Source organism: Mesoplodon densirostris, chromosome 20 (assembly GCF_025265405.1).
Source record: "Mesoplodon densirostris isolate mMesDen1 chromosome 20, mMesDen1 primary haplotype, whole genome shotgun sequence".
Taxonomy (NCBI): domain Eukaryota; kingdom Metazoa; phylum Chordata; class Mammalia; order Artiodactyla; family Ziphiidae; genus Mesoplodon; species Mesoplodon densirostris.
This window is the reverse complement of record NC_082680.1, coordinates 6,019,709-6,028,801: the sequence shown is the minus strand read 5'-3', so window position 1 is coordinate 6,028,801 and position 9,093 is coordinate 6,019,709. Positions and strand designations below refer to the sequence as shown.

General features: G+C 42.1%; 1 protein-coding gene across 1 annotated transcript; it reads left to right on the top strand.

Annotated features, from left to right (window-relative positions):
• The first annotated feature begins 1,242 nt into the window (after positions 1–1,242).
• On the top strand, positions 1,243–7,114 carry DEFB109B (defensin beta 109B). The gene is made up of 2 exons (XM_060086216.1): positions 1,243–1,300; positions 6,933–7,114. The coding sequence occupies exons 1-2, from the start codon at positions 1,243–1,245 to the stop codon at positions 7,112–7,114; spliced, it is 240 nt and encodes a 79-aa protein (XP_059942199.1).
• The last annotated feature ends 1,979 nt before the right edge of the window (positions 7,115–9,093 follow it).

Sequence of the window (9,093 nt, the reverse complement as noted above, 5' to 3'; positions counted from 1 at the left end):
AATTATGTGACCTAATAGAGGTGTCAGCTAACACTGTGGTGGCAATCACACCACAATACATAAATGTATCACATCAACATGTCATACACCTTTAAGTTACATAATATTATATGTCAACTGTATCTCAATTTTTCAAAATAGATAAAATAAACTCATTAGTTAATAAACATGTAAATGATCAAAAGTAGTCATAATAGAAGACATAAAAGTATATAAATTTTTTCCCTAAAAAGCTGATATCACATATAAAAGTTTATAAATGAAAAATAAGTAAATTTAGATAAATGTGTCATTAAGCCATTGATCATAGGTCAATTAACTTTAGATAAACTGGTTTTAGGTCAATTGGTTATTGGCCAAAGGCATATACTTAGGCTTTCTATACTTTGTTTCTATATGGTAGGGTAGGGAGAAAGGTTAGGGATCTCTTTAAGCTTTTGTTTTTTTCCCCCAAAATTTATTCTCTTATTTATTTTTTTTTAAATTTTTTTGGTCATGCCATGCATGTGGGATCTTAGTTTCCTGACCAAGGATTGAACCTGCACCCTCTGCATTGGAAGCACGGAGTCTTAACCACTGGACCACCAGGGAAGTCCCTCTTTAAGCTTTTGGCATATAGTGTTTAGACAATACATGGCTATTGAGGAAATACTGTGCTCTTTATTTGACTCTCCTGATCTCATCAATCTTGTCATATGGGACAGTTATACAAAGGATTAATAACAGATGAGAAAATTTTAGTTTTCAATGTGGACTAAGTGTATTTACCTTTCAGATGCTACTAAGAACATAGTACATATGTGATACCGGCCTCTCTTTTAAAGGAATACCTTAAAAATACAGCTTCTTTTTTTTTCAGAAATGGTCCATAGGCAATTATTTTCTCCCTCTTGTGGAAAACAGTTTGCTGTGGAAGAGCTCCCTTGCAATTCAGAGGACTTTGGTAACAAGGACTATTACACTCAGTGACCCTTTAAAAGATGACTGGCCAAAGATACTGACCTCTGAGAAATTTGAGACCCCATAGAAAAAGTAAAGGATTAGCCATCTGGTCTCCAGTAGTTAGGTTAATTTGTCACCAAATTAGGGAGTTCAGGGCTTGGAAATATTCCAGCGGAAGCTGTTTTATTTTCTTACTTGTTAAGCTTCACTGACTAAAAGGAACCTCAGTCTCCAGAAGTAAATAAAAGGCCCTGAATCCCACTATTCCTGATTACTCATTTCTCTACCGGGCATTCAACCATGAGACTCCATTTACTGCTTTCTGTTCTCCTCCTCTCTTTGACTATAATACCAAAAGGTAAGATGGTGAATAACTGTAGAGATAGGTTTCTTAGGAGAGCTACTCGGATGCGTAATTATACTGTGGCCATCTTAACTCAGACCCTCATGCACAGTCTTAGGGATGCAGAAGTCCAAGATGATCATCTTCCTTAGAACTGAGGAGGCCAAAATTGTGAAGTGGGACAAGGATTTCCATCAACAGAAAATGAGTTCCAAAAGCTCCATGATTAGAAAAGGGGGTTCAAACCGATGTGGAAGTGGAGAAGCTTTGCCATGTGACATCAGGCTCAGCATACAAATCGAGCAGCTTTTACAAGGGCCCCCACCTCCAAAAAGGAGAGTGAATATGGTGGCTACTGGGTCAGACTTGGTTAGTGAATGGAAGTGATGCAGTCTGTTGGTGAGGGGATATTTGTGAATGGTAGAAATTAGGCGCATAATACAGAGCTCAACAAAAAAGAATTATATCAAGTTATTAATAGGGAGCAGAGGAATTTGGGAAAAGCATGGATTTGGGACGGCGCGTCAATGGCAAAATTTTAAGCATGATGCAAAATAGGAAGTGAGCATTTTTTTTTTTTTTTTTTTTTTTTTTTTGCGGTACGCGGGCCTCTGTTGTGGCCTCTCCTGTTGCGGAGCACAGGCTCCAGACGCGCAGGCTCAGCGGCCATGGCTCACGGGTCCAGCCGCTCCGCGGCATGTGGGATCCTCCCGGACCGGGGCACGAACCCTTGTGCTCTGCATCGGCAGGCGGACTCTCAACCACTGCGCCACCAGGGAAGCCCGGAAGTGAGCATTTTAACAACCTGAGTTACACCCTTGGTGCTCATGATGGAGAAGTTGGAACATTAAAGTGCAGACTTACAGGGGAAAGGGAACATGGCCATCTTCAGGCTGATTCATCCAGATCCTTGTAAAAGCTAAGACTGTTCTCTCCACTGCTGATGTCAGGATGTTCACATCCCTCCAAATAACACGTGTTCATTGAACATGGATTAAGTCTGGGTACCTCTCCCTCTTCCTTGATTCTTCTATAAGAGTCTTTCAAATACAATCCAGGATATTTATGTATGTTGAAATGTTTGATCTTTGCCTAATCCACGAATATCTTGGGATCGATCTGATGTACAGCTGCCCCCTGTTGAAGGAGTTCACATACTTCTCACCTGGCCCTCAATTCTGTCAGAAGAAGACACACTTGTAGCGACAGCTAGTGTAAAATTATACGATGTTAATGACTTAAAATTAGAAGGCAATTTAATGGTTAATTCTTTAATTTTACAGATAAGAGAATCCATGTCCACATAAAGAATATGATTTCACTAAGGTCACATAGGTAGTGGCAACACGGCAGCTGGAACCAAGTATTTTTAATCTGGGTCAGCATTGTTTCCATCCATCTACGGGTGTAGGTATGCCCATAAAGTGGTAACCCTAATTTCTGTCAGGCTGTTTATCTCAAAGTGCCCTAATTAGACACTGAAGAACCTAAGGAGATTTTCAAGTTTCCTCTTTGGGAAGCTACAATGTCTTTGAAACATGTTACTTCACTTACCTCTAAATTCTTTTTCTTCAGTGTTTGTGGTAGGCATGTTGAATCGGCTTAACATTCTGGCATTATTATTGGGATGACTTACACTAGTCTTTAGATTTTCCTGATCTTTGTTCTTAAAATCATATAATGGTGATAATCAGACTGCTGGAAGCACTTGGTTCAAGATAATTATGTGTGCATAGTTGATGAGTGAATTTTTTTTTTTTTTTTTTTTTTTTTTTTTTGCTCATGCTTGCTTTCCACCACCTAAGCTAAATTCAACTCAACATAAATGACTGTCTCCATCCAGAGTCATACACCATGTTATGGGCCTTTTTTTTCAAGGTTAAGGAGGGATACTTCTGGAAGTAAAGATTGAGCCAAAAGTCACCATTATAGTGGGAAAGTGATATGGTAGTGGTTCATTCTCGGAGTGGAAAACAATTCAAGAAAAAGGTTGTCCTAGAGCAAAGGCCAGAAATAACTGACAGGAAAACAGGACTCCAAGAAATCTAGGCCTAAGGTTTAGAGAAGTTCCTATGGTAATAACAAGACTGGACACCCATAAATACAATTGTACATCCAAGAGTGGGGGCCAAATAGTTAAAAATAGGCTGGAGCCAAGAAGTTTTAGAAGGAATAAGAGACAGAAAATGTGCGTGCGGTCAAAGAATACTTAACTGCATTCAATGGTAAGAAATGTGTACTGGGCATCTGCTACTTTCCATGGGCTGCGTGAGATACCCAAGATAGAATGGGAAATGAAAGGAAGACTGTCTTCCCTCAGTAGAGAAGACAAACATTAGGCAAATGATTACAAATGCATCTATAAGTTATACATTTTAATAAGTACAATGAAAACGAACAGAGTATTCTGAGTGCCTGAAACATGCGGTCATGGTCAATCTGCAACATCCGAGAACAGTTCACTGAGGCGTGCCTTTTGAGCTGAAAACGGGAAGATAAGTGTTCATTGATGAACCCCTTGCAGGGAGACCTCAACACTCCTAGCAGAGGGAGAAGCCAGTGCAATGCCCCTGATGCAGAAGAACCCACAGTGTGTTTTTTAAGGAACTGCAAGAAGGCCACGGCAGGAGAGCGCTAGTTTATACCAGAAAATGTGCCAAGCATCTCATGGAATTAGGCCACAGTAAAAGCTGCATGGCACCAAGGCTCAACCTGCAGGGACACTTCAAGAACAGGGAGGGCAAGGCTACTAGACTTTGTGCCGGGAGTGGTGATCACAAGTATCTCCATCACCAAGGGTGGGTCTCGGTTTATGCTCAAAGTAGGAACATCTACGGGTTCTAGGTGGCCTATGAGCCTGATAGGTCTTTCCTTTTGTTTCACTACCTCCACTATTCTTTCTTCAGAGTTTGTCTTCCTGGTCCTGCCATAGAAGGAGTTTCAAGTTTAGAGTAGCTTCCTTCTTTTCTAATCTTGAGATAATCACTCTTTGAGGTACACACATAGAATGAAGCCTGAGAAACCACCAGCAACTGTGTGGAAATAGATAAACGGTATCAATAACAATCATGAGAAATTAGGAAATCAAAATTCCTAACCTTTCAATCTGATAATTTCTGTGGTCCACAGGTAAATAAGTCTGATCTATCTGGGTGGATTCTCTAAGTCGTAATCATGTTTAGACTTGAAAGTATGCACTGTCCGAAATCTCCATCGTCCTTTGGATGAGGCCCCTTCTCCAGTGTTCCAAAGGAAGTTCCCACCCTCTAGGCACCATGATTCATACTCCATGAAAGTAGGATACCAAAGTATAAGACAAAACCAGCAAAGGTGGTGAGGAAAGTGCATCACTGATGGTATGAAGGACTCACAATTCACAGGCAAAAACCGCCAGGGTCCAGGATGATAGATGTGGGACTGGTAGACAAGGATGCACAACAAACTCTACTTCAAGACTAATCTGGACGGTGAATCTAGAGGACATGATGCTAAGTGAAATAAGCCAGTCCAAGAAGATAAAGACTGCATGATTGCCCTTACCTGAGGCATCTAAAAATAGTCAAACTCATAGAAACCTCGAGCAGAATAGCGGTTTCCAGGGGCTGGGGGAAGGGAGAAATGGGGATTGTCGTCTGATGGGCTTAAAGTTTCACTTCTACAAGATGAAGGAATTCTCGAGATCTGCTGGGCAGACTTGTGCCTCTGGATAATGGTACCATGTTGTGTACTTAGAAATGTCAGAGTGGAGATCTCATGTTTAGTGTTCTTACCACAGTTAAAAAAAAAAAAGAAAAGAAAGAAAAAGTGAAGAGCAGGAGGTTACTGGGGTTGGTAACAGCGTTGGGCTCCCCAGGAACCTGACAAGAACCCTTTGGAGGCGTCATGCCGACCCCTTCCTCCGGATCAGTCCTCCTTGGTTTCTCCCAAATCAGTTTTGCCAAGAGGATGGATTAAACAAAGATCCTATAATCTTGCACAGGAGGGAAAAACTCTCAATGGCCAGGTGTTTTCGGAAGAGACTATATTGCAGCCACACGGAAAGGCCATGACACCTTACTTGGGCACGTGGAGATGCACCGCGTGGGGCGCCTCCATGTTCACACCCAGATGCGTCCTGGAAACATACTCTGCCTCTCACTCTGCCTTGCCCGATAGTAAAACCCCTTGATGTTAGCTTCGTTAGAAAACCTGAAAGTCTCACCAAATGTTACACTAAGTGCGCGGGTGAGGTTATCGGGGGAGAGACCGGCAGCCGGTAAGAGGACTGCTGCACTGCTGGGTACGGAGCCTGCACTCTGTGTAGACAGGCGTGGGGTAGGGTCACCCTCGGCCCTGTCCCCGAGAGCGGCGGGACCCTCGGCGCGCTCCCTGAGAGACAGACGCGCCAGCCTCCAGAACTGGCAGGGCAGAGGCTGCACCACAGGATGCTAACCACCTCCTCCTCATGCCATTCTCTTGCCACACGAGGCCCCGAGCCCACGGATGGCTAGCCTGAGAGTCAGATCCTCCAGCAGGCGGAGAACACAGACTCGCACAGGTTCTGAAAATTCAGTTACAAGAAACTGCACCGGAGTATCTGGCTGTGGATATTTTTCTATGGGACGGTGAGATAACAATGAGGGCCTGGTTTAAATACCGCCCCCCCCCCAAACAAAGATTCAGAGCCCCAAAGCGCTCAAACTCTCAGTTAAGCGGTAGAAGTTAGGGACCAAAGAAGCCAGCCAGTCAGGGTTAGTACATTACTGGACAGCAAAGACAAAACGGGACACAGGTGAGTTAACAGGACGGTTCAGGAGCCAGCTTATCCCTATTGCTGGCCGCGAACAGAAGTGTCCTGTTACGTAACAGCCACCATGACCCACGGGGTAAAGGACCCTGGGCTGCGCTGGAAACGCTAGAGGAGGGATGCTGGGGTGCAAGGGAACGGTGCTGAAGCACACCTCAGTTACGTGCTTTTCAGCAGCCCGATGAATCGGGAAAACATATGGGTGTGTTTAAGGAAAAGCACCTTTCAGCTCTGAGAGAAATTCTCTCCGTGTGTCTGCATATACCGGGCATTGAAGAACACAGAAAATCTGGCTCCTGCACAGTCCTGAAATGGGGGAATTAGGTAAGGTGAAATCTGAAGGATGGCTAGACTCCACAAGAGGAGATGAAATGAGGACAGGTGCCATACGATAAGGATGCTGTGAATGTGGATGCGGAGGTTAGCACGGGCCAGGGGGTGGAGGGGGGATACTTCCGCTGAAGTAGTCTGTCTCGGTGCAGGTGTTACCGGCATTTGGGGCAGGACAACTCACTAGGTGGGAAATCTGCCAACCCTGAGCCTTACCCACCAACGCCAAGGACATGTCCCCAGTCATGGTGACAACAAAGCACCCCACACGGTTCAACATGTACTGCCCTTGATAAGGACGACTCTCTAAAAGCTTCTAGAAACCAGACTGCCCTCTCTAAGATGTGTATAGTCCCACACTCCTAGCACCCCTCCTCCAAAAAGCCACTTCTTTTGCCTGAGGGATTTTTTCATATAGGTAATATCATTTATTCCATCTCAAAGCCATTCTTCTCTAAATTTATTGCTTTACGTACATTACCAATAATTTGATGGTGAATTAATGAGGTTGTTAAATCTCTTTCTGTGCAGCAAGTACTGGCCTTATTCCAGGACGAAAACAATGTATTCTTCTGCAAGGGGTGTGCAAAGATGGAGGATGCGCCAGCACGGATGATACCATTGGTGTGTGTAATGATGAAAAAAAATGTTGTAGAAAGTGGTGGGTACTTTTTCCCTATCCAACGCCAGTTCCCAAATCAAAATCTCTCTGATGACAGCAAACTGTAAGCCCTTCGAACTCTAGAACACATGGATGAACTTCACACACTCCTGTTTGACTCAGAACTCCAGAACCTGAGGATAAATTATACAGACTCCTCTTAAATTTGCTTTTCTCCCTTGACTGGAAATAAATGTCCTAATTCTACACGTACTCACCTCTGGGGAACTTCTTGATGCACATGCAAACCTCTTAAGAACTACAAGACTAAACTAAATAACAGAGGCACCTCACACCCTAAAGATGTTTAAACAGAATACGACTTTCTTAAAAAAGAAAAAGATAAAATTATAAAATGTGAAAAAAAAATCATAAGGGTATGAAATAGCAGTAGGTAGTGTTTGATTATCTAAAGGGGGATATCAATCTTTTTCCTCATCTGACTCTGACCAAAAATTATTTTTGTTATTAAGAGAGACCTACTTGGGTGGCGTGAGTCAAGGTCTGTTCATCACGTGGTCCTGCTATGTGACCTCAGCAGTAGGCTCGCTGCCAACCCAGTCCTGCCAACACTGGCTGAGGCTGGTCTCCCCCACCCACTTCACCCGGGCCCTGGGGGAATGAAATGCAAGAACCGCTCCCTGGAAGGAGGCTCACAAGAAGACAACAGAGTGCTGAGGACTCAGCGTGCCCTGCTAGTCCTTTCCAAATTTGCCACGAGATAATTCCACTTTCTGGCTGGAATCATTTCCACCAGAATAATAATTCTGGATCATCTGTACTTTATGGCTAAGAAAATGAAAGGGCAAGAAAGAGGGCAAGAACATTACAGGACATGAGTTTCACAAGGATGGAAAAAATTTTTTGAATGAGGCCAAATGACTCCACAAACAAAGTTCGAGGCTTTTTGTTTCCTCAACCGTAAAGCTGGTCTTCTGTGGTCCATCAGAAGAAGGTAGGTTATCTCACCTTCTAATAGTCTTAGGATTTATGTTTCTATTTTTTTATGTGGCTATCAGGTGTCCACAAGACCATATGTTTCTTGAGTACAAAATCCGCCTTATTCACATCTGCGTGTTCCGGGCATCACACGATCTCACAGAACACACAGTGTTGACGTGTGCAGCTCTTGATGAAACTGTAGCTGCTTTGCTTACCAGTCATGTGACTTTGAACTATTTATTTACCTTCATTTTCCTTAAACTTCTTCTCCAATAAATTAGTGAAATAAGTCTAACTACTGGGCTTACTGTAAGGATTAAATGAAATCATGTACACAAAGCGCTTGGTATACACATGGCGAAACCCAGAAAAGCTTGCTGCTAATATTATTACTGTTCTCTTGTTGCTAAAATACCTTAAGGAAATAAATCATTGTACTTAGATGGGCTTGTTATTATACGATGCATAGATTACCAGTTTAAAATAAATAAAATGGAACTAAGTAGATTTCATATTGAAAGAATATATGGATAAACAACTATTTCTTGGTACTTTAGAAGAAACCACAGCAAATTGTTAAAATTTTACAGTTTCTATTATAAATACCACTGTTTTCTGATATTTAAAGCTTCCTTTCTTTAATTAATATGTCTCGTGACCTCCTATGAAAACTGAAATTAAAAAAGCATGTTAGGAAAAATATTAAAGGAGATTTTCATCAGGATTGATAATGAAGCTTAAATACTGACATTTCATTAGCATTAGACAATCCTTTCTAATGACGTAATAGATTAAATTAAGTAACAATATCAAGGGAAGGACTTTTTTTTTTAGATGACAAAGGGAGTTAGAATTGTTATTTTATTAATGGTGTGATGGATGGTTAGCATCTCTGAGAAACAATGTCTCCCAAAGCCTCAGATCTCTATTCTTTCTGACCTAGAGATTGTATAAAGATTTTAAAGGTTTCCTTTAGGCTTTTTATTTATTATTACTTAAAATGTTGCTAGACATATACTCACCAAATGCACATAAGAACTGTTGGTTTCACACCCAGAAACACTTACAAAATACAATTTGAAGTTACTA

Coding starts and splice junctions, on each gene's coding strand:
- DEFB109B (XM_060086216.1), top strand. CDS start 1,243: ATGAGACTCCATTTACTGCTTTCTGTTCTCCTCCTCTCTTTGACTATA. Junction 1,301..6,932: donor TTTGACTATAATACCAAAAG/GTAAGATGGTGA, acceptor CTTTCTGTGCAG/CAAGTACTGGCCTTATTCCA.